At 42.9% G+C, this 25,636-nt stretch overlaps 1 protein-coding gene across 3 annotated transcripts in view; it reads right to left on the bottom strand.

The window, feature by feature from the left end:
• Positions 1-806: 806 nt before the first annotated feature.
• Positions 807-25,636, bottom strand: part of KIF16B (kinesin family member 16B) — a 314,783-nt gene continuing 289,953 nt past the window's right edge. For all 3 annotated transcript variants that reach the window (XM_039479728.2, XM_074406214.1, XM_074406215.1), the window contains one exon: positions 807-5,369. In XM_039479728.2, coding sequence (XP_039335662.1) covers positions 5,211-5,369 — 159 coding nt within the window. In that variant the 3' untranslated portion in view covers positions 807-5,210. The remainder of the gene's footprint in view (positions 5,370-25,636) is intronic.

Genomic DNA, 25,636 nt, shown 5'->3' with positions numbered 1-25,636 from the left:
TTGAGGTGTGTGGGAGAAGACCCTGGTTGGCACTGGTGTCTTCTGAGCAGAGCTGCACAAACGGGCAACTCTTCCAATGCCCAACTCATCCAAGCTCTTCAGCTAAGAAGTCTGAAGGAACACTGCATGTCCCAAACCCTCAAGGGAATGCTGTACTCTTTGACCAGAAATTCTTTACTAAAAACAAGTACACACACATGTGCTGAGAGACTGTTGCTCTAGGAGAAGGCACTGAAAACCCTTCATAAATGTAAACATAGCCTTTCCCATTCACTTGTAAGGGATAAGTAGCCAGTATTTTAATCACTCTGCAGCTGAAAACTTGCACCCCCTGTGGGTCAACTGTACTTATGACATTCCTTGAAATCAAACTTCAAGTACTACACCAAAAAGCCATTTGTGATGGGAGCCCACCCCATTCCTTTCCCATGGCTTCTAGCTTGGTTTTAGGAGAAAAGCTAATGGAGTTTAGAATATCAACCAAAGTGCAAATATTTTTTGGAAAAAACCCTTGATTACCACAAACTGGTGTTTCTTACTGTTCTCTGTGGTTCTTTTCTCTGGAGATAGTCCTGGCAGCTTTGACGAAGCAGTTGCAGCTGGCCCTCCTTCCTTCCTTCTGCAAGAGTGGGAAGGAACGCTGGAGTTGCAGGAATAGCAAACCCCGAGGCTGTTCTCCAGTGAGATGCTCTCAGGCACAACTGTAAGTGCTACTGGAAAGACATAAACACTTCCACAAATATTAATTTGGAAGAGAATTTGAGGAATTCTGCTTTCAGGCAATGATCTTTAATTATATTTTACGCGTCCCCCCCGACCCCCCACTGGATTTAAACTCTGGAGAAAGGCTTCCCTCTTTCTGGTGATATGTCTTGATGTTACCAAACCATTTCCTATATTTTAATCTTATGGAACTTTTTGCATTTTCCTTTATGCATTTCCCATCTTGTACCTTGTGCACTTCCCCATCTTCAGTGCTAAGAGGAAGATGGCTTGTCCATCTTTTTGCAAATATATCCATTTGTCTCTCTCTGAATGGGCAAGAATCTGCCTTTCCAGCCATGAAGAGGGGCAAAACTAAGTCAATAAACTTCAAATTCCCAGTGTTAAAGGTAAGCCTTAGGAAAAAACCTCATTATTTCCTTTTCAAATAAAAGAGTATATTTCAAATGAGGATAGTCAAAGAAAGGACGTTTTGCATTTAGTCAGTTTGGCAAGAGACACACAGGAGAGCTTTCTAGAAAGGCATGGGGCAACCCTGGGAGGTGTGCCAGAGCCTAGTGCCTGGAGTTCCAGGATCATAAGTGCATGAATGTGCTATTTGCAGGTAACAAGGATGAACTCACATCCTCCAACTCCTTCAGTTCAGTCAACTGCCTTTTTGCCCCTCCTACCACTTTAAAGTTTCACAGGGTTCTACTGGATTCCAAACAGTCATTCTCAAGGTAACACCCGGGCAACACTAACAACACCCCTCTAACTCAAAGCTACCACTACAGGATCAGTTTGAAATAGGATGCTTCAGAAATCTGTAATAATGGACAATTTTTTTTTTTCAATTTGGAAATAATTCCCTAGGTGCAAAGTTCAAAATTCAGTACTACAAAACCATTTCCCATCTAATGAATTGTCATCAGCAAAAACAGTCTCAGCAGAAAAACAAAAACAAATAGCAACCAAAACCCAAAACCAACAAAGTCAATGGCCAGGTCTTCTTGTATGCGAAGAGTCTGTTTTGGAAAGGAGGAATATACAAGGTTTAACCTGTCAAGAATGAGTCTCCATAGATTAATGGTCATTAATTAGATTTCCCAAAATATAAATCACCTGTCATGATTAAGCTGGGTAAAACTAAAGCAGTTATTTTTGCCATCTCACTGTCTTTGTCCCTCCCAACTCCCAGTTAATTTTGCCATGAATTTATTTTGCCTAACTTTTCTAACCCCTTCTTTTATTTAACATAAAAAAAAAGACCTTTCAGATAAAATTGGATCTGAACCCCTCCTATAGGTGTGTAAAATTAAGAGAGGAGAAGCGTCTCCTGTGGCAGAGATGTTCAACTGTCAACTAATGACACCTCAAGGCAACATTTTAATCAAGGCAACATTTTAGGCATTTTTAAATGAAGAGTGTACTTGAAAACCTAATGCTACTCTTTGAAGCATGCCAGGCCTGAATCGTTATGCACATTCTCTTTGAGGGGACGAGGTAAGCCTTGTGGCAGGCTCAGAATATCGGTAAGGAGCCATATCCCTTTAGCACACAGCTCCCCATCTCTGAGTGCCCACCTGAGGAAGTGGGGTCTCGTGGTTATGTGCTGCAGGAGATGTGTCCAGAAAAAAAAAAATCGTGTCTTTGAAAGTTCAATCTAGAACACCAACATGACCTGCACCACAGCTGCTCCCCGAGGGGGCCTCCACCCTGAAAGCTTTTGGCTGCTTCTGCCCAGACTTGGACACATAGGCTGCCTATGGCTCTGAGTGGATCAGAAACCAAATTGGGCAAAAATAGCTCTTTCTGCATAAAAATATAAATAGAAGTGGCTCTGGGGTGGGATACCCTGTTTGTGTATGTATCTTCAAGGCATCCCCGATTATAAGCCATAGAATCTTCTAGATGCCAGTCCTTGGGGAAGCCAGTATGACTTTGTTACTCCCTATTCATATGCCAAAATTAATCACAGGGTTAAATTTGAATCTTTCTAATTCAGCAACAGCAAGGTCTGAGTGGGAACTGGGCGGAAGATGACCATACCAGTGATTGTAAACAAATGTGGTACACATATTTATCAGGCAGGCAAGACCTAGGAGGGAATGCCAAAACTACTTAAATAAAAAATTCTCTTTAAATTCCTTAGATTTGTCCAACTGACTGCAAAACTATTTATGTTCATGGCACCTCTATTTGAATTGCCTAAAGTGGTCAGCTTGGCATTACTTTGTTATTTGATGACTTCAAACTAATAAAATCTCCATTTGCTAATTTTCTTTTACTCTTTTAAATTAGTCCAAATCAATGGAGTTTCCATTTGTTATCCTAACTCTGTCATTTGTCTTATCTTCACTCCAGAAAGGAATTCTGTTATTTGTTTAGATGTGACTTTTCATTTGCTTTTCAGCTTTCTCTCATGTTTTATTCAGAACCAGCTGCCTTTAAATCAGATTGGAAGAATGTACTTCATGTCCACACATGAGGCCTGTAATGAGTCCGAATGAAATGGCTTATTCCTCTGCAGTAACAATGGGGTGGAATGAAACTCCAGAGACCATCCAGTGCCACAGCTTCATTTTCAGATGGGGAGACTGAGGCCTAGGGAGGCAAAACGGCTTCCATGTTAGAGCCAGCTGGCTTTAGCCAGAGCTTGCTGGCAGTACTCAAACTCTAGATTCAACTGTCATTAAAGCGAGGATTAGAAGGATCTTCTGATTCCTGCACTTCTTACAAACATATGTCTATTTATTCTTGCCAAGCCATTGTGTGATTTTAACAAAACACTTGCTTGGAGCCTAGTCTCCAAAACCGGCCTCAAAGGCAAGATATGGATTATCTGGTCAGTTTGAAGAAAAACCATTTAGTTTACTCAGCAAATGAGGGACCATCTCTAGTGCTTAAGACTCCTCTTAAATAAATGACCTATGGTTAATTATTATCTACCCAGCTCTTATCCCTTAATCTCTAGTTTGAAATTCTCTGGTAGTAATCGCTCCTAAACCTATGCCTATAATCGCAATTGGAGACAAAAGCAGGTCCTTCTGCAGCAAAAATATCATTTTTTTTTTCACACTAAACTATGATATTTAATTAGAGTTTTCCTCCATATAGGGATAACTGCATGTTGATGCATATTTTTTAGGATTGGAGAACTTTGTTGTGAAGGCATATTCTAGAAGTCTGAATGCAAACAGGTTCTGTTAACTGTTTATGACTTCAGTCATTACTATCACTGCATCTTCTGTAACACAAATGCTAAGTCATACATTATGTATCTTTCCAAGCACATTAGATCAAAGTTTAAACAGACTAGTACGAATGATCATGTCACAGACTTAAAATAAACTGAGCTACAGGGTAGATGCCATAACTTCATTTAATATTGATAGCAGCTTAATTTAAATTTTGAAAAAGCAAATACATTTAACAAAATTTGGTATGATTACATATTTTGATGGAACTATTGTACAGAATGTGTACATATATAAATCTACAGACAGAATTCTATACATTTGAGTATATACCACATACATATTTTTCCATTCACATTTTTTGTCTTTAGTAAAACAAAGCACTTTTACTGCAGACAGAAGTGCAATGCTACATTAAGTCCTGAGTAATTTAAGGTATCATCAATAAACTGCTATAAATTCTAGTTTTCCAGCTAAAGATCCAGTAGATTTTGTAACAAAAAAATGTGAATGAAATAATACTTAAAATTATGCCTTTAGCTTTGTGTTCATTTTGTGTTTAGCAGAAAAAGCTCCAGTAGCACAGTAGTAGCCATTTAGATTTGGGAGGACGTTCTTGAATATTCAAGGTTAAATAAATACCCTATTTGTAGGGATTTATAGAAATTTTAAGTGATGTTGTCTACATCCAATTTGTCAAGCATGGAAGACTCTAGTCATGATTGGATCAAAAATCCCTTTTGCAGAATATGAAATTCTGTGTAAACATCAGTGTTTAGGTTTTATATAAAACTTCTGATTCAAATGAGGGGAAAAAATACAATAAAATAATTTAAAATGCTTTTCTTGGAATACAGCCAGCCACATGGAAGGAATATAAAAAATATGAGTACATTTTGGTGAGAGAGGAAACCAGATGAAAGTCATTTAAGGGTGGTCTGATAAGCCACCCATTTTGGGAGGTCCCAGGCTGGCTTGGCTCAGGGAGCCCATGATGGCCAAGCCATCTCTCTTGCCACAGGGGAGAAGTTCGCTGCGCAGTGAGAAGGAAGCTCTGTAGGAAAAGGACACGTTCAACCGCAATGGAATAGTAACAAATGCCTGTCAGGGTCACATCAGCAGGCAAAGTATCCCATCCCCGAACTCAGGCACTAGGTATGAAAACGAGAGGTGGCCCGGGCCTGCTGCTGCATGCCTGCCTTCGGCAGGAGGAGGCAGACCCGAATCCTCGCATGGGGAGCTGCCCTGCATCGGAGCCCACTTCGATGAGAAGGCACTGCTTTGGGGGTTCCTCCGTCACCCCTGGCTCTACCCTGTCCCGTGGCTGCTGTAGTCAAAGACACCTTTCTTGAAGAATGGTGAAAACTCACAAATCGTATGTTTCGAGAGAGTCAGCCCCACTTTGTTGATGTGGAGGGGAGACGTTGCGGACTGGAGCATCATGCTGAAAAAGTCCCTGAGGTATTTCTGTGGAAGAGACAAGAGTTAAGAACATAGTCAATTAGGAAGCCAAGGCGGGTGGATCGCTTGAGCTCAGGAGTTTGAGACCAGTCCAGGCAACATGGAGAAACTCCATCTCTACAAATAATACAGAAATTAGCAGCATGGTGGTGCACTGAGGTAGGAGGATCACTTGAGCCCAGGAGGTCAAGGCTGCAGTGGGCTGTGATTGTGCCACTGCACTCCTGCCTGGGTGACAGAGCAAGACCCTGTCTCGATCAATCAATCATTCACTCAATCAATAAAAAAGAACATGGTCAAGATATTATTGGGTGGAGCCAAGAAGAGGAGAAGAAATGTCCAGAAACAATGTCCCATCTACCTGGAAAGTGCTATCATTGTCATTAAAGCCAGAGGGTGAGGAATGTCTTCCACTGTCTCAGCTATCATCAGACCAACCAGAGAAGACGGAGTCACAAAACACATATGCACAGGAGAAATAACTTTGGCTCAGCACTGATTGCGGATTCAGGACAGCGCTGCCTCAGGTCTACGTCAGACAATGCCCAGGGAAATACCACGGGTGCCAGGCACGGGGGATGTGCCTCTCAGCCACAGTGTCACAGGTTCATCTCTTATTTTAAAAAGTCATTTCCCTGCCCCCCCCCGCCCCCCACCGCCACCAAGTTACTCATTAAATAGAAAGGCGTTTAAAAGGGAAAAAAAAAACCAGGGCTGGCCATCTGTACAAGGTTAAATGTGCTGCTTACTGGTATTTTGAAACTGCATGGTCAGTATCTGCTTTGAATCCTTCTTATAAAATAAAGGGAAAGAAATACTGGGGACAAGAGGGTCAGTTCCAAGCACTGAAATTTACAGATCTTTCTGCAAATCCTATAATCATCAACAAAAAGGAATCCTTACTTACTAAGATTAATTGCTGCAGACCCCTGCTGCACATGTTTGTTGCAACATTATCTGCCTTTTTTGGCACTGAGAAAGCAAAGCATGTGTGAGACTAGGCTCTGGGAACTGGGGATAAAATCAGACGTGGGAGCTGGAGGGATGTGTTAAAGGAAAAGAGGGCACACAAGAATAGACAATATATTTTAGGCCAGGCAAATCTCATCTATAATAGAAAATGGGCTGGAGGGAAGGAGTCAGACCCAAGCCTTCATTATTGTCTCAGTGTGCTTGAAAAACACAAACAACCCTGGCACAATCTTAGGAATTAAACATACTAATTCTGGACTCTGAGTAACAACAACAAAAAAATCTATCTAAGCAACATGGCCTAAGCCTGGAGCAGTAGTTCCCAACAAGGGTCAGTTCTGCCCCACAGGGTAGTGTTTGAACTACCCCACAGGTAGTTCAGCAGTGTTTGGTGACAGTGTTGAGTGTCACATGGGTGTGCACAGGCAGTGCACCTGGTGGATGCTGGCCAGGGAGGCTGCTAACATCCTCTGACCCACGAGACAGCCCCTCTGACAAAGAATTTTCTGGTCCAAATGTCAACAATGCCACAGTTGAGAAGAGGAAGTAGAATTTAGCTACCTCCATGAATTGCCAACCTGAAATTTCTGAAAGGAGACAATCTATTCAAGGAGAATTTTGTTAATTCTCCTTCAAAATATTAACAAGGACTACTAATAACAAAACTTGTAAAATAACTTAGTTTCTAAAAATCTTCTAATCCAATATTTCACACTTAACGGAAGTAAAACCGATGCATGATAAACTGTACATATATATATCTATTTTTAGACAGAGCCTTGCTCTGTCTCCCAGGCTAGAGTGCAGTGGCATGATACTGGCTCACTGCAACCTCTGTTTCCTGTGTTCAAGCAATTCTCCTGCTTCAGCCTTCCGAGTAGTTAGGACTATAGGCATGTGCCACCATGCCTGGCTAATTTTTTTTTTTTTTTTTTTTTTTTTGTATTTTTAGTAGAGATGGGGTTTCACCATATTGGTCAGGCTGGTCTCGAGCTCCTGACCTCAAGTGATCTGCCAGCCTTGGCCTCCCAAAGTGCTGGGTTACAGATGTGGGCCACCGTGCCCAGTCAGATAAACCGTATGTTCTTTAAATGTATAACTTCATGAGTGCTGACTCGTGTGAAACCACCATCAAATCAAGATAAACATTTGCACCCCCTTCAAAAGTTTCACCTAACTTTATGCTATCCTTACCCTTTGCCTGGAATCACATCTTCTGGTACTACCCAGTTCCTGTAAGGAAGCTATTGCCAGAAAAGGTGAGCAAGGCTAACAATCTAGAGAGAAGACTCGAAAGCAAGTATTCTCAACTCAGATGCTTTTTCTTGTTCAATATCCCTGACTGACTGGTCTCATGGATACCCTCTCAAAAAACGATCCTGAAATTGAAAACAGGTGTAGATAAGAAGTTACGAAAATCAACTGCTGAAAAATGAGGATCTTAATCTTAGTACTTATTTTCATCAGAGAAGCCAAGGGAGCCTTGACTTCCACTTTTCTGGGGGAAGGGACTCTGAGAATATCAACTTTAAAGGGACTGGAGTTGCATCAAACAGGGTCACCAGTATATATCATAGACTACATTCAACCAGCCAACACGCGCGAGGAAATGCATGTGCACAACTGATTGTTTGGGGAAGGTCAAGGGTGAGATGATTTAGACAAAGGGAGATACAGGGCTTGCTGACTTGTGATTGGAGCTGCTAATCCTTCACGTTTAATGCAGGGATAGAGCAAGGCTCCCTGCAAAGGCATCGTCTCAGGTAGCTCCTGTGGGCTCCCGCTTGTGGGCTCCCGCTTCAGGTCTCCCACAGGCTGCATTGACAGGCAGACTGATGTTTACAACAAAGTTGCCTTCAAGATGAACTCTGACAGACTGGAAGGCAATTTAAATCTGGGAGCAGATGTTATATCAGCATTTGTCATAATTAGTACACAAGGTAGCGTCCCTTTAAAGGGCCAATAAAGCCTAAAGGGTATAATGAGAAGTGAAAGTTAAAACTGTAAATGAAAGGAAATGAGGAAGTATTGGAGACACCCTCCCTGCCAGAGCACCATCATAAAAAGAGAACAATACATCAACTGCCAGGTAATGTCTTTTTCTTTAAGTAAACTCATTAGTGTAGTTTGATAAAAACTCCAGATAGAGTAATCTGATTTGACTAATCCTAAACATTACAGAAGAGTTTTCTCTTTGCAAAACAAATTTCTACTTAAGGAGAATTAGGCAGCTTTCGCTTCCTTTACAAAGCCTGCTTCCTTGATGCAAAGAAATGACTTGATTAGGAAACATTCTCAAAGTGCTCTAAAGTTTGCTAGGGTGAGGCATGACCTCGGGTGGCCGCATGCAGAGCCACACGCCTAAAATGGGCTGAACAAATTCTGGTGAATGAAAAGTCCAAGCGACTGGGGCTACAGCTGGGCACACAAGATAGAACTAGAATTCTAGAAGGTTCTTAAGGTCACAGACAGTGTCTCATTCTTCTCTGAAGCTCCCTATCATCCGTGGAACATCGCCAAGCTTAGGAAAAGTGCTGAGAAGAAACCTTGCTGATTTCAGTTAGTTATCTTTTCTAAATTGAAGTATATGCACAGAAAACCACACACCACAAGTATATGGTGGAATACATTTTCACAAATTAATATATCTACGCGATCAGCATCTAGATATAAATAATACAACACTTCCAGCTCCCAGGCAGCCCTCCTTGTCCTCCCTCCTGCAGTAAGAACCTTCCCTCAAGGGCGACCGCTATTCTGATTTCTAGATTCGATTTGCCAGTTTTTGAACTTCAGGTGAGTGGGATCGTTTGGGACACACGCTTGTGTCTCATGCCGTGTCTGTGAGATTCAGCCCTCCTGTGTGCATAGCTGTGGTCTGCTCAGTGCCAGCACTGTGTGGTACTTCACATCTGAACACAACCACTGATTCGCTTTAACACTGGGATCAGTGTTGGTCACCGCTTTGGTCCTTTAGTCTGAACTCTTCTTCACTCATGAAATCTACCTCCCAATATTACCGGTGTTTGATGAGTCCACTTTATCACTATCCTTCCAATAAAGAAGTTTCCCGTGGAGATTTACACTCAAATCTACGCTTAGCCAGTGCACTACAACTCTGCCGTACATACTTACTTAGCAACACAGATTCGTATTAGTAATTTTTATTGCCTGACTCACAATGTTTTCCACAGCATCTGTGGCTGGAGGGAGAAAATGAAAATGCCCCTGTCAAAGCTATCCCTTGTCGTTGACCCCAAAGTCACCCTAGCCCTTCCAGGATGTAAAAAATAAGTCCAGGTGTGAAGCTGTATCTCCCCAGGTCAGCACACTTTATAAAAGAGCACTGCAAAAATTGAAGGATATTAGGAGTTTAAGTGACTTATCCGGGTCAGAAGGGCAAAGTGGGAAAAAGATTCATGAAACAATAAATATCCAATTTGTTTCTGACTTTTGTAGGACATTTTCTCCATTATAAAAAGAAATAAGAGCAGGCATATTTAAATCTCTAGCACGTCGGGGACCACAGAAGGCCTGCAGCTCTTACTCACTTGGTGGACAGTGACACACCTGAGTCTTTGCTTTGTCAAATGCCCCGCATCAGGGCCACTGAGAACAGCAAAAGCACCTCCTGGGGTTGCGCAACGTGATGGCCCTGACTTGGAGAGTTGGAGGAGGAAAGTCGGATTAAACCAAATCTTCTTTCAATACGATTGCAAACCAGAAATGCGATGGGAGGGCGGAGCCCGAGGGGGCCTAGGAGAGGGTCTGTCTGACAGTGAGTGATCAAGGGAAAGAAAGGAGGCTGGGAAAGGCGGCCACAGAGAGACAGAGGGGGCTGTCTGGGGGAGGACAAGAGGAAAAGGGCTGGGATGGGGGGAAGGACAAAAGAGGCGGAAATAAAAAGGAAAGGGGCGCGACAACTTTGGAGACAGGCACCCATGATTGAGTTGTTTACCAAGCTGGCAAAAAGAATTTAAGAATACTAAGAAATAGATCAGGCATCTATCTAGGTTATTTACTTTTTGTGACTTGGACCAACCCTGAAGTACAAATAAGGTGTTTTCTTATCAATACTTTCAGAAAATCAAATTTAGATGGTTAATCTTTACGGCGTATTTCAGTGCTGACACAGAGTACCTTGATTTCATACACTGCCTTTCTTCTCCGGGTTTTGGGCCTATTTTATTGCTCAAGGGCAGTGAGCAGGCGGTACAGGTAACTGGGAGACATGGACGCCCATGGGTCTGTTGCAAAGGGAGTGTGACCTTGGCACATGATTCCCCCTGAAGCAAACACAAAATACTGTACAGGACTATGAGCTTTTAAAGTGGAAGCCAGAAGACATGAGCAGAAGGGTGAGGGATGTGCTGGTATCATAGACACCCCAGACTCAGGCTCCTGGCTGCCACCCACAGTGCCCACCATCCCCCACTTCCCAGTCGGGTCCCCTCTGCTGAGCTGTGGTCTGTCACCAGGCAAGTCTGTCTATACTGGGCATCTTAGCTGCCTGGATCAGATGCACTGGCTTTCCCAGGCCTGATGATGCTTTTGTGGAGACCAGTGGGCACTGGTTCTCCAGAGGTCTAGACACCTTACAGCCAAAGAGCTAATCAAGCTACCAGCACTTGGAGTCTTCTGGAAGCTAGGGTCCTTTCGGGGATACCTCTACCAGGTTGTGTAGCTGCTGTTATGGAGCATTTTCAAGAGTTTGAGAAATTTGGGAAAGCTGGGCAGGCTCAGGAGAACCTTTGGTCTCTATCCATTCCCAAGGCTGGGAGTTAATGATTCCATCTGTTTACTGTGGTAACAGTCATTTTCTACTGTTTACAATCAAGTTAACTAACAATAATCTCACAGTGCTGGCAGGGGGCAGACGGGGGTCAGGAATCAGAAGAAACCTTCCTTATAGACCACAAACAAGCTCCTCTAGAGCTAGTCTGTGGTCAGATGGAGGCATCTGCCTATCACGCTGTTCTCTTAGGAGGAGGTCCATCCTAGGAGTCCAGAGAATCACATTTCAGATAGGTCAGAGTATCCCAGTGGTCCATCCATAGCTAGGCATGAAGCTGGAAGACTCCTGGCCCAGACCCTGATCTACACAGAGGCCAATCTTTAAATTTCCAATACCATTTCAAAACACAACAACTAAACATTATCAATCTTTTGAACCAAAACACAGGCTAATATGGTCCACTGGCTGTGTTAATGAGTTCTGAAAGGCAAAATGCACTCCCTACAGCAACAGAGTAATTTAGCAAGAATTTAGTCCATTATATTAGAGCTTAAGCGTGGCACCTCAATTAGTTTATGCATCAGGAAAAACACTGAAAATATACTGTGCTGCTACATGCTATTCCATTTAGACATTCTTGAAGAAGGTCATCATATTAGTATGATTCATGTGTGACCTACAGTGCAATTTCAGTCTGAACTCTGCCTGAAAAGAAACATACTTTGAAGTTACTGGAAAAATGTGGGCAAAATCTGGCCTTTAGACAGCTTCTTTCGGGTTTTTCTTTTGAACTCTAAATCTTCGGGGTAAAATGCTAGTCTGCTCCTAGAAACTGACCATAGATTTCATAGTCCATCCTGGCAAAAACTGTAAAGTCAGCAGGGCATTGCATGGTGTGGCTTCCCCCTTGTACAGCCATTCCCTTTTAGGCCTGAGACCTTGAAAGAAGGTAAGATTTTAGACCAGGAGATGGAGGGAAGGAGGGGTGGTGTCCAAGCTCAGCTAACTGTGTGAACGAGAGAGCACGGCCAAGGCAAGCCTGTGCAGGGATCTCGGTGGGGAACAGCAGGATGTGAGGCAGACCACAGGGGGCCCTGATTCTGGATTCAGGCCTGTGGGCACTTCATACAAAGCAGTTTCTAGTTCATGAGTTCATGTGAGCCCCTAAGACACCCTGAGGAGAGGGACAGGTATGGACGTCCCTGTTTATAGATGAAGTAACTGAGATCCCAAGGGGCAGTGACTTGGCCGAGGTCAATAACAGGTCATATAAGGTTGACAAAGTGACTTGCTCTTCAAGTTAGGAGAAAGCTACTATGGCCCAATTTAATTCCCAAGGTTCAAGCCCGTAAGCCTGAAATGTAACATGGACTTACTGTGGGGCTGTCCATACTATGTTCATGCAGCCTCCCAGAATTTTCCCTCAATTTCAGTCAACTGCCGTGTGTGTGTGTGTGTGTGTGTGTGTGTGTGTGTGTGTGTGTGTCTACAAGATGCGAGAATGAGAAGTTGGACTTTTAGAAGCCTCTGAAAGACCTCAGCCTCTTTATCTCTTGGCTCTCTGCCTTCTACTTTAATTAGCAGGGAGATAAAATTGTGAGCATTTTATGTTACTAAAGTTTCTGTTTTAATAGGGCTCATCACTATAACTGCAGCCTATTGCTTATTTCACGTGCAATACATCACCCCAGCCATGTCATTCTAATGATTTTTCCAGCCATCTTATTGTTGTGAGGCCCTCTTTATTTTACAAAATTTTAACATAAATCTATAATTTAATTTACAGTCATTGAAATTATTAAAATTGAAATGTCCTTTAAAAATGTAATGGAGCTTAATCTGCCTTCCCATAGTGACATATTAACAGGGAAGGGAGTTCAATGGCATTCCTCATTCTCAGAAGTCATTAACCATGGTGGCAGCTTAAAGACAAGCAACAGTCTAGTAAGACTTAGAGGTCTTATTTAACTTGCAGCACTTGGAAAATTCATCATCCACTGATGGGCCCAGAAGATGGACCAGGCCTGAATGGAGCTACCCAGGGATGCTTCTAGACGTGACAGAGTTCTGGTCACCCCTGGCCATGTATCATGAATCGACCCAGTGGGGTAAATACGATTCATCCAGTCAAGTCTTCCCAATTCTAAACTCCCGTAAATTCAAGTCTAAATACCTCTTGTTGGCTTTTCAGGAATCCTAAAGTTTGTCTACACTGGATCAAATCGGCTGGGTTCCCTTCCCAGCATGCTCCCAAATGGGCCCCACACTCCAAAGAAATCAGGACTGCTTGGTTGGGGTAACTCTTCCATCTAGCGCAGTCACTGCTTACCTGCTCTCCAAGAAGCAGTAAGCCCGGCCTGGGTATGGAGCTGAATGAAACAGACATGGTGCCTCCCCTGACGGGCGCATGCCGGCTGGCACCATCTTCCACTGCTCCGTCTCTCCTTGTTCCCATGGGTGCTTTGCTCCCATCATCTACATCAGGCGTCCCCAAACTTTTTATACAGGGGGCCAGTTCACTGTCCCTCAGACCGTTGGAGGGCAGCCACATACTGTGCTCCTCTCACTGACCACCAGTGAAAGAGGTGCCCCTTCCTGAAGTGCGGCGGGGGGCCAGATAAATGGCCTCAGGGGGCCGCATGCGGCCCGCAGGCCAGTTTGGGGACGCCTGATTTAGATCCTTCTCCATCTTCCAAAGACCGGCTCAAGATGTGTTCTCTATTGACTCCCTTCTCTTCGGACTTCATTCATGCACCGAAAAATTACTTACTGAGAGCTTTCTACACACACCAGTGCTAAGCTAGCTGCTGAACATACATTCTTTTTTTTTTTTTTTTTTTTTTTGGAGAGACTGTCATCCAGGCTGGAGTATGATCTCAGCTCACTGAAGTCTCTGCCTTCCAGGTTTGAGCGATTCTCCTTCTTCAGCCTCCCAAGTAGCCGAGGCTACAGGCATGAATCACCATGCCCGGTTAATTTTTTTATTTTTAATAGAGACGGGGTTTCACCCTGTTCATCAGGCTGGCCTCAAACTCCTGACCTCAGATGATCTGCCTGCCTTGGCCTCCCAAAGTTCTGGGCTTACAGGTGTGAGCACCACATCTGGTGGTGCTGGGCATTCAACAGTTAATACTAATCAGTTTTTGTGCCAAGTAACACAGTCCTGGGAGACAAATAGGTAAAGCAGTAATTACAATTAAAATATGACTATGAGAGAACTGTAATGTGATTTGGGAGCCCACGGGAAAGGAAAGGCATGTAGCCTAGACCTGGGAATTGGTTACTTTTATGCCAAGACCCACAGGGTAGTAAGAATTAAGCAGGTTAAAACATTGGAGGAAGATACTGGAGGAAGTCTGTTGTGGGCAGAGTGGAAGGCAGGGAGGAAGGCAGAGTAGAAGGCGGCTGGAAGGCAGGGCTCTGGGGCATCGTCAATTGTCTAGCATGACTGGACCGGGCACCAGGGACAGGGCATCCGGCAGATAGGACAGACCCCTGGGAACAGGCCTGCTCCCGGATCTGGGCTTTCCCAGTCCTCTTGCTGAGGGTCCTGCACAGTTGGGTGGTGGCACTGGTGGTATCTCTTCTCTACAGCGGAGTCCCGCCAGGCCTTCAGGAAGTCTCTTCCAGCTGCCATGCATAGCTGTTGGTCAAGTGATGCTTATGATGCCAGAGGACTTTCATGAGTTTCCAAAGGCCTGCTAATCCCCAACTTCTACTTAGTCTACCACTTGCCCGAAGGTACTCGAAAACATTGTAAAATGTCATAGGAACCTCAAGTGTGAGACTTCCATTGTGCTCATTGCAGCAAGTTTGTTGTGCTGACACTTACATACTTTTTCCCAGGCTTTGCCAGTCTAACTCAGGGCTGGGCGAGCTTTTTCTATAAAAGGATAGATGGTATACTTTGGGCTTTGTAGGCAAAGAGGCAAAATTAAGGATATTATATAGGTGGTTACATAATAAGAAAGGAACTTCCTGCTCCACTCCACCCTGTTTTCCTGGGGTGGGCTACCCAGGGTGGAAGGCGCACTTTGTACCCAGTGCTGGGCAGGCCACTGTCTTGGTCAGTTTCACTCTCTGCCCATTAATGCCAATCCCAGTGTGCCTCTCTTCCCACAGAGCCTGGCCATCTCAACTGGGGCAGCTGAGCAGAGGCAAGACAACTTTCCAGACTGAGACTCCACCGATCGGTGACTGGCAGTTGCCAACGAGTCCCCAGTGTGTAGGCCGTGACCAGCACAGGCCCTGGGGAGCAGCGAGCTGTGGCTGCCAGCTGGGTGCCGGGAGAACAGGCAATGAGCCCACCAGGTCTCCATGGATTACAGGTCTAGCATATTCAGGCCATGCTCACAGACAGTATAAAAACAGGTGGTGGGGTGGATGTGACCTGACGGCCTATACTGGTTTTCTACACTGGTAAAACAAATTACCGCAAACGCAGTAGCTGGAAGCAACACCTATTCATTAGCTCATGGTTCTGTGCATCAGTCAGAAGTCCTCCCACGATGCAGCTAGCCTCTGCTTATGGTCTCACGGGTTGAAACAAGGTGTTAAAAAGGCTAGGCTTCTATCTGGAAGCCCTGGGGAAGAACCACTTCCAAACTCCTTCAGGTTGTTGGCCAAATAGAGCTCTCTGTAATCACAGGACAGGGTTCCGCCTGAGGTTCCCTTGCTGACTATCAGCCAGAGGCTGCTCTCAGCTCCTAAAGAACACCTACATTCAGTGGCACCCAGCCCCCTCCACATCTGAAGTCAGCCATCAGATCCCCTTCATGCTTCTGCGAAAATTATAAGATTCCAAATACACTAATTGTGTCAAACCCTGGCAGTGGAACTAGAGAAGGCCATGAAGAGAGGGCTTATGCACCATTTGCCTGATCACAGGAACCATCGCAAGACATGAGTCACATCAGGACAGCCACTGGCACAAGGACAGCTAGCTGATTATAGAGGAAGACCTGCCTGACATACTGTTTTGCAAGCCCATCTAAAACTGTAAGGACCTAACCGTACCTCCGAGATTACAGGTCCTCCCTGGCAACTACTACTGATACTTGCTACTAGAACTTTCCAGCCCTAGCAAGCTGCCACCAGTACCATAAGCTTTCTCTCAAAAATAGCAAAACTTTCTCTTTCCCCAGTAAGCCTTAACCTTTTACTTTTTTCTCTAGACTTTGCCAGAGGCCACCCTGGTCTGTATGTATGTCTCAGATTACAATCCCATTTCTTGCATATTATCCTAAATCAACGAGTTTTACTTTTGCTTCCTTTTTTACATTGATACTTCAAATCTCTGCTTCCTCTTCTGTTACCAGGCAGAAAAATCTGTTTTTATGGGGCTCATATGATTAGATTAAACGCACAGGGATACTCTCCCTTTCGCCATGTCATGCAGCACAAACACAGTTTCACACATGCTCAAAGAGGGGAGGATTACAATGGCATGGGGTCATTCCTAGAATTCTCCCTACCGCAGAACTTTAGTTTGCCAATCCCTGGTCTAAACTGTAACCCAGAATATAAAACATATGGCAGAAAGACAGGCCACCGTACAGTAGACGCCAGCTGGCAGAGAACACACCACCTCAAGAGGGCCCACACAGGCGCACTGGCTGGGAACACCCGTGGCCCAGGCCTGAGACTCACAGGCTGAGCACACGCCTTCCCGCCTCCTGCAATCACACCCACAGGCTCGCAGTGTCCCCAGTACAAAGCATCCCAGAGCAGCGTCACCTTCTGAAGCATTCTGAGAGCACGGAAGTGTCTGTTATCTGTGCTGTTCATTATGTTAGCCACATAGCTACTAAGCACTTAAAATGTGGCTAGTGAGACTTAGAAACTAAATGTTTAAAATTTTACCTTAACTTTACCTGAATCTTAATCTTACTTTAAAATCAAATAGCAACAGGGGGCTGGTGGCTAATGTACTGGACAGCACAGCTCTACACTAAGATTCTGCAGTAACCATGCCTTTGAATGTGTGAGTTCTGAGCACAGAGTATGCATGAATATTTCTATTTTTTAAAGTTACTTTTTGGTCAGGTGCAGTGGCTCACACCTGTAATCCCGGCACTTCGGGAGGCTGAGGCGGGTGGATCGCGAAGTCAGGAGCTTGAGACCAGCCTGGCCAACACAGAGAAACCTTGTCTCTACTAAAAATGCAAAAAATCAGCTGTGTGTGATGGCGGGCGCCTGTAATCCCAGCTAGTTGGGAGGCTGAGGCAAGAGAATTGCTTGAACCCGGGAGGCAGAAGTTGCAGTGAGTGGAGATCAAGCCACTGCACTCTACCCCAGGCAATGTGCAGGAGTCCACCACAAATATATATATATAAATGTGTAATACTTTTATTTACTGACCGAAAATGTCACAGACACAGATATTTATGAGTTGAAAGGGAACTTCTCATTGTACGTGCACACGTGCATGTCTTCGCTAAAGTGAAAAGGATCCCTTCCAATTCATCTGTGTTTTCCAAATCTCCAGTACATCCAAAAACACTTACTGTTATTAGTTTTTTTATTTTTGTATCTCTTTCTATAGCATTTTTTATGCCTACATAAACAAGCACAAATATAGACACCCAGCTAGGCATAGTGGCTCACACCTCTAATCCTACCACTTTGGGAGGCTGAAGCAGGTGGATCACTTGAGCCTTGGAGTTTGAGACTAGCTTGGGCAAAACGGCAAAACCCTGTCTCTACAAAAAATACAGAACTATTAACCAGATGTGGTGGTGCACCTGTAGTCCCAGCTACTTGGAAGGCTGAGGTGGGAGAATCAACGGAGTCCAGTAGGTTGAGGCTGTGAGCCATGATCGTGCCACTGCATTCCAGCACGGGTGACAATGAGACCTTGTCTCAAAAAAACAAAACAAACTCCCAAACCCCACAAACACAGATGCCTCAATTTCAACTTACACAAACAGGTACATAAACAACACATTCTTCTGCACCTCACTTTGTTCACGTAACAACTTATACTAAAGACCTTCTCCAGAAGTACATAGTTTCTCATTCTGAAATTGGTTGTGCTAGCTTATTATTAATACAGGCTGGTCTCATCCTTTGCAGTGCTGCAAGTAGGTAAACTATACAAGGTAGACAGTTTTTCACTACTTTAGTCAAAGGATTTATCCCCAGAACTTAACATAGTGTCTCGTACACATTAAGCTCTCAGTAAATATTTGTTGAATGAAACAATGAAGAATGAAGATTATTACAAATAGCATTGTAATAATCAATCTTATATATAAGCAAGTGTGTCACTTTACCCGTAGGGTAAATTCCTAAAATGGAATTGGTGGTAAATTTTGATAGATATTGTCAAATTGTTTTCCACAGGCACTGTACCAATTTATACTCTCTCTCCAGCAATGTTGGAGAGTAGACATCCAGCATTTCTGTCTGACTACTCCAGACTCTGAAAAAATATTTGAAAGGTCACCTAGTCCTTTCTCTTATCCTCATAAAATCAGCAATGTTGTAGCTGAGGAATCTCAGCTAGATCCTTTGATCCTTCGGCAAAGAAGGAACTATCGCTAAGAGAAAGTTGGATTAGAACTCTAGTATCCTTAAATATCCAGTCATCTTTCTCATATACTTATTCATCCCTCTGGGCAGAATCATGTTACAATTGAGATTCCTAATGTCCAGAATTCCCAGAATAATTTAAAAATAACTTTTAGTCTAAAAGAGGAATCCATTTCTGCCCAATTCAAACTTCCAACTAACCAGCACAAGGTCAAGCAGAGGTGAAGATGGTTACAAGCAGGCAGCTGGCTGGGACAGCGGCTTGTCTGCTCTTTGCTGTACTGGTGGCCTCAACAAACCACGTCATGCTTCCTGGGATTCACACCCTGTGTGGCTCTCTTCGTTAAATCTAGGTGGGGTTTATCACTTGTTTTAGCCAACAGAATGCACTGGCACTGATGCCGTGAGGGAAGGAGTCACCATGGGTGACTTGAGAGCCCCAGCTGAGCCTCGTCCTTAGTGGAGCCATGACCAGAATGCACACAAATGGCGTGACCTGATACCAGGCACATAAATGGCGTGACCTGACAGCAGGCACATAAATGGCGTGACCTGACTGCCACGTGGAGTAGATAAACCATCCAGCTGAGCCCTGCCCAAATTTTCCAGAACCAAACAATCATAAGCAATAAAAGGGTGGTTGTTTTTAAGGCACTAAGTTTTAGGGCAGTTTATTATACAATGATAGATAACCAAAATACATGGGTTTGGGAGTAAGGTAAAATATGAGGGAATAAATGAAATTAGTCAAAGTGGAATGAAAAAAGTTTCTTTGGTTTCTATTTATAATTTATGACTAGACATAAATGAAAGTCCAATTCTACTTCATGCTCACCTCTCTTCCAATCCTTTTAGTATTTCTAATGAATAATTCTTCTTAGTAGGTATTTCTTTTCTACCAGTTACTTTTGCCATCCTAAGTTTTAAAGTAAATACTTGAAATATGGCATTTGTTTCTGGATGTTATAGAGAAGTCTGAGAGCTCCAAGTTAAAATTCATCAGGGTGAAAATGTTAGTCTGTGATTACAGAATCAGAACTATTCATTACAGCTATTCAGAGAATCTTCTTTACGAGTTTAATGACATAAGCATATTATATTGAATTATTATGGTACTGCATCAACTGGATTCATAAATTTAATATACTCAGTCTGGTTCACATATTCTAATAAAATCCAGCAAGCTTTAAAACTTTTATAAGAAATGTGCATTTAAAGCCCATGTGATATTCAATTTTTACAGGGTGACGTCCTTGCTCAGGGTATTAAGTAGTTTCAATGATCACGACGACCCAGCCTGGCAGCAGGCTTCTGAGGAAACCTCACAAATAGAAAAGCCACATTAGAAAAACCAAAACCAGCTTTTCTCCAGAGCAAAAGTCAAAACCATGGCCTGGAGCAGGGTGGGAAGAAAGGAACTGAGTTTATCCTGCACCTCTGGACCAGACGTGAGGACATGTAAGAAAGGAGACAAACAGCTTCCACAAAATCTGACAGCTGCCACTCAACCTTACTTGGCTGAAGCAGAAAACGAGAGGATGTTGGGGAAGGAGCCCACTAATAGATCTTTGACCTTTTGATACGTTTGAATCTACATAAATGCTTGGCAACAAGCTCAATATAGATGCACTATGACTCAACTTCTTCAGCACTGGGAGAAGCCTAGGAGAACCCTGGAGGCACACAATGGCTGTCCCAGCTCTAATTTAGCACCATGAGCAGGGACCCTAGGCACTCAGTCTTATGCAGCAACCATGCTGGGCACAAAGATATCACAGCACTGTGGTTTGAAGTAAGCCCCTTAGCTCATCTGCACCTCAGTTTCCTCCTTGTCTGATTATAGTATTTCCTTTTTAGGATTAGAAGATTAAAGGAGCTATTGTCTGCAATATCCTTGGGATGGGGTCCAATTTAGGGAACCTTAGTAAGTACAGTATGTACTGGTGATGCTTTTGTGATCCCATCATAAATGGAGGTGCATCTATATAGTATGTATCTTAGTAAGCACAGTATGTACTGGCAATGGGTTTATCGGAATCCCATCATTAGTAGAGGAGTGTCTGTTCTTAGTAAGTACATATAGTACAGATGCTCCTCCATTTATGATGAGATCCCAGTAAACCCACGGCCAGTTGAAAATACCGTAAGTTAAAAATGCACTGAATACACCTAACCTACCAAACATCATAGCTTAGCCCAGTCCACCTTAAATGTGCTCAAAACACCTACATTAGCCTACAGTTGGGCAAAATCATCTAACAAAAAGCTTAGTTAGTGTTGGATACTGCGCTAAAAGTGAAAAACAGAACGGGCAAAGTATGGTTTCTTCTGAATGGGTATCACTTTTACACCATCGTGAAGCTGAAAAATCTTAAGTAGAACCATCATCAAGTTGGGGACCATCCATAGTTTATATCTACATAGCTTTCTCTTTAGGGAATTAATAGGCAAATATGTTAATTTTTTCCTCTTTCAGATGTTTAATGTTTGGAAATACATGGGCTTAAAATGTGAAAGTGTTTAATATTTTTCCCTTCAAAGGAAAGTAAAAGCAAGAATTTGAAATGGCTTTTTTCCAAATCACCTCATATCAGATACTGGCAGACCCTTTATTTAAAGAGTTGTTTTAAAACAAAAAAGAGTAAACATGTTTCAAGATGAAAAATTACATTTAAAAATAAACTGAAAATCTAACCAATGTCAGGTAAATTGATTCTCCCCCAAAAGCTTGTTTTAAGATACATTTTGGATGCTCTGATTCTCAAAAGTGCCATTTGGAAAACAAAAAAGATGTATTATTTTGTTTTTAAGCTCGTGTTTCCTTCCTTCACTGTATAAACCGACAGAGATTCCTGACATTCCTCCAAATGACCAATTTGTCTGACAGAGGCTTTCAAATGAGAATCTTGCTGTGTGGTTATCTCTTGGCTGTAATGTACTTGAACTCAAATTCAAAGAATGAGGACCTAAAAATCTCAGCCACTGAGGAGTAGCTGTACATTATTTGATGGCATCACAAAGTCTCCCTTTCAGGGGAACCCCAGAACTGGATGCATCGGGAACACTGAACGACTCTATTGTGTGCCTCTCCAGCTGTGGCTGAACAGAATGAGTTATCCCTTTAATATCTCACCTAAGGTAGTTTGTGTACCCAGGGCAAATCTCCTTTGGTTAAAATTCAACTGGCCTTGGATGGGCTATCTGAATAATACTGAGTCTCTGAATTCAGGGCAAGAGGGTAAGCTTTTGAGACACCAGGAGGGAAGACCTGCTGCCTGTGTTTTGTTCTCTGGACGAGGGGTGTGGGATGCTCCTGTGAGAATATTTGCCTTGGAGATTATCCTCCTGCCTTGGGAGCGCTTCCTGAGTATCCAGAAACTGCCCTGTGTCCCTGGGGGGAGCCAGGGTCAAGCCCTAGGTGTGATTAGGACCATGGCCCCAAGTGGTGGGCCCGTGACCCCACCCCATGATAGGATTAGCTGGGGATTTGGATTATTTGCACCAATGATCCCCTTCACTGGAGACAATGACTGAGGCCTGAATATGTCAGGGAAGAGGGAGGTATGGAGGAAAGCCAGATGAAAACTTCTCAAATGCCAACATCTCTAACTCTAAAAAAGAATGGGGTAGGTGTCTATTTCATACAGGGAAATGCAAATTAAAAAGTTCCTTTTTCAAACAGATATTATCCACCAAATTAAGAAACTAAGTTTCAGAAATTGGGCTAGAAGCTAAAAAAGAAAAACCAAGTTTAAAAGTATATACATTGAATACATGTATACCCAGCACAGTACTTCGCTTGTAAAATATTAATTAAACAAATGAGGCAATGAATGGCTATAGGCAATTCTGGTAGGCCCTAATAAACAACGAGAAGCATGGGTTTTCCTTCTTTAGGACCCTACTTTTTTTTTTTTTTTTTTGAAAGCCTGTCTTTATTCATAACTGGAAGGGCTGGGTGTCCTGTGCTTCCGTGTTTAGGACCTTACTTCTAAAAATTTCACAGGTTTCCAATATCTTCTTTCTTCTGAGTAAGAGAAGTTTATTAAATTACTGTAGCGAAGGAAGTCTATGAAACCTTAATTTGTGCTTCAAAGCCACATTTTAGAAACTCTGAAAACGGTCCTGGTCATCTCATTGCTTAACACCTGTCGGAGAAGTTGCTGCAGACAAAAAATGAAGAATGTTGCCGATTAGGCAGCTGATTAGATATGTGCTTCCCTGGACACATGTGTCTGGCTGTGTTAAATACCAAATGAACCTGAAAACTATGCAAGCATCAGTCTTTCAGTCGTCAAAACTTTTAGCACCAGTGACTTTTTTTTTTTTTTTTTTTTTTTTTAGCTGCAATGCTGCAATAGGACAACTGGAGTTAAAGAGAAGTACTGGCAAAACCAGTTAGAAAGATGCCCCTGATCAAAGGGAAATCTCATCAGCTAGGGGATCCTGAAGGAAGCTATGGGGCCATATAGTCTAAAACATACCGGGCTATTTGAGAATAAGTTGACATCCAGTTTCTGCCACAAGGAAATTGCCTTTCAAATGTCAGTATATACTGACTGAGCTATTTCTTAAATATGCCCAGATTCCTTTGAAAAAGTTAACTGCAAATAAACACAATTTTGTGAACTGGAAGATAAGCATTATAAGGAAGAGGAAAGGTGAACATATACCAAGAAGCATAAATACCCCACACCCTGAAGATATTAAGGGCAGAAGCAGATTTTCCATTGCTCACAGCATTTATCCGGAGCGCTCTGAAATACAAGCCCTAGGGTGTCCTGGGGCTGTGTTTCCAGCTAGCTAAAAAATCCACTGAGAAAAAGGCAATGGCCTTATTTTCTACCTTGTTCAACGTTGATTGGAAAAAGATATCTTGATTCCAACATGAGTTTAATTTTACTTATAAATAGTATGAAGCAGGTGATCTCAATTAGAAAGCAGATTAGGCAAAGTCTAACTCTTTTTAAAACAATGTTTTTGGTTGCCTGGAATGAAAAGTATATATGTAAACGTAAATACGTTGCAGAGGATTGCTGGTAACAAAAATAAGTTTATCTAAAAATGGATGGCAGCTTTACATGGGCAAATGATAAAGGTAAAAAGTTGTGTGGAATCGGAACAAACTGATGTTATCATCCATTTCCCCCACTAAATATTGTCTCAAAGAACTGCACCATATGCTGTGATTCATTAACATTATGAAACATAACTGACACATATAAGAAAAAAGGGTTGTCAGAGGAAAAAATAGCTAGCTGAGTTCTAAAATAAAGAAGCAGTTTACATAGGCAAAAAAGGACAGCCTGAGGTTCACCTGCAAAGACCACAGTAAGCATCTTTTATCTGAAAAAAAAACACAAGGTATTTGGAAAACAAATCAGGAAAAAAAAAAATGGAGTATGGAGTTATGGGAACTGACGCATCTGCGAGAAAGCCTGAGGCAAACTGGGCAGGGCTTCATGAAAGAAGGATGATTCCTCAATGTCGATATAAACAATGAGCAGAGAGCTTAGTGGGCATGAGACAGGCAGTGGTTCTTAAAATACACGGATGTGCAAGAAGAATTTTAAACATGTCTTGTGGGCTGTTGCAACCAAGGGAATGAATGGAGAGCAACTAAGCTGACATCAGTGGAAATAAACAAAACTGACGATTTCAGGAAGCAAGAAGTCAGGCCTTTAGGTTGATAACAACACTAGAAGATGCAAAAGTTGCAAATGCAATGTTAAAACAAGCAAAGAAATACTAAGGCGGACCACATAGTGCAGTGCTTCTCAAATAACATGCCGAAAGGAACCAGTTATTTGATTGACAGAGACGGACAGAGACAGAAAGACAAAGCAGGTCAATGACAGAGATAGAAATACAGGAGACAGAAAAATCAGAGGACCAGACCAGGAGATTCAACACTGAACAAATGGAATTCCAGGAACAACAGGAAAAACACCACCACCACCACCTTAAGAAAGGAAATCATTAAGACAGTTTCCCAGAAATGAAGGATACGGCAGAAACGGCTAGAACCCATGGAGTGGTCAGCTGCATTGATGAACTGTTTACCAAAGTAGAGTTCTGAAGGTTGAGAACATTGAGAACAGAAAGAAGGCCTTATAAAGGCAGTACTATGGGTTTTTGGTAGGGGAGGAAGAAGGGATAGGTCACGTACAAAGAATCAAGAATCAAAATGGCCTGGAACTGCTTAGCAGCAGCACTGGAGTCAGAAGACAATGGAGACATCCCTTTGAAATTTTGAATGAAAATGGTTTCCAACTAACATTTTATATCCAGCCAGCGAGTGGGTACATGAAGGCATTTGCAGACATGTTTCGGGAAACTCACCTCTCATACATCCTTTCTCAGGAAGCTATTAGAGACATGCTTCATTGAAGTGAGGGAGCAAATCAAGAGACGGAAAACATGCGTACATACAGGAAGCGGGGAAATAATTCCAGGGAGGGCCAAGGATGATGGAGAAGGAAAACTTGGGGTGGAAGGGAGCTGCAGTGTGGCTCAGCGGCTCAGGCGACAGGATTCCAGGAGAGGTTTCTGCAAGGAGGCTACATTTATGAAATATCTGGTGCTCTCAATGTTTGAGAAGAGACTCATACAATTGAGCAAGAATCTGAAGTTGAATTAGAGATGAGTATCGTAAACTAAGCAAACAAGCTGAGCTTCCCACAGTCCCACCTCAGTGCTTGGGAAGATCAGGCAGGGATGGCAAGTGTCCCTGAGTATTTGAGGAGAGGGGTTGCGGGGGTGTGTGTTGGGGAGCCATCATGCGCAGTGGGATGGTAACAGATAGCACCCAAAATTTTTTTAAAAATCAAGAAGAAGCAATATAAATGCAATTTCGGTTGGGAAGAAAATACCAAAAGGCAAGAGTTGCTGCTGGGGAAAGGGAAATGGAGGGCATGAACAGAAGAGAGAAGACTGCTTTCCAGAAGAGCCTAATCAAACTGTATGACCGCTGATTTTAAAAATGTCTCAAAAATTGCATATACACACAGAACAGCAATAGGTGTACACACAC

Source organism: Saimiri boliviensis, chromosome 9 (assembly GCF_048565385.1).
Source record: "Saimiri boliviensis isolate mSaiBol1 chromosome 9, mSaiBol1.pri, whole genome shotgun sequence".
Taxonomy (NCBI): Eukaryota; Metazoa; Chordata; class Mammalia; order Primates; family Cebidae; genus Saimiri; species Saimiri boliviensis.
The sequence above is the reverse complement of the archived record's forward strand: the minus strand, read 5'-3'. Positions and strand labels throughout refer to the sequence as shown.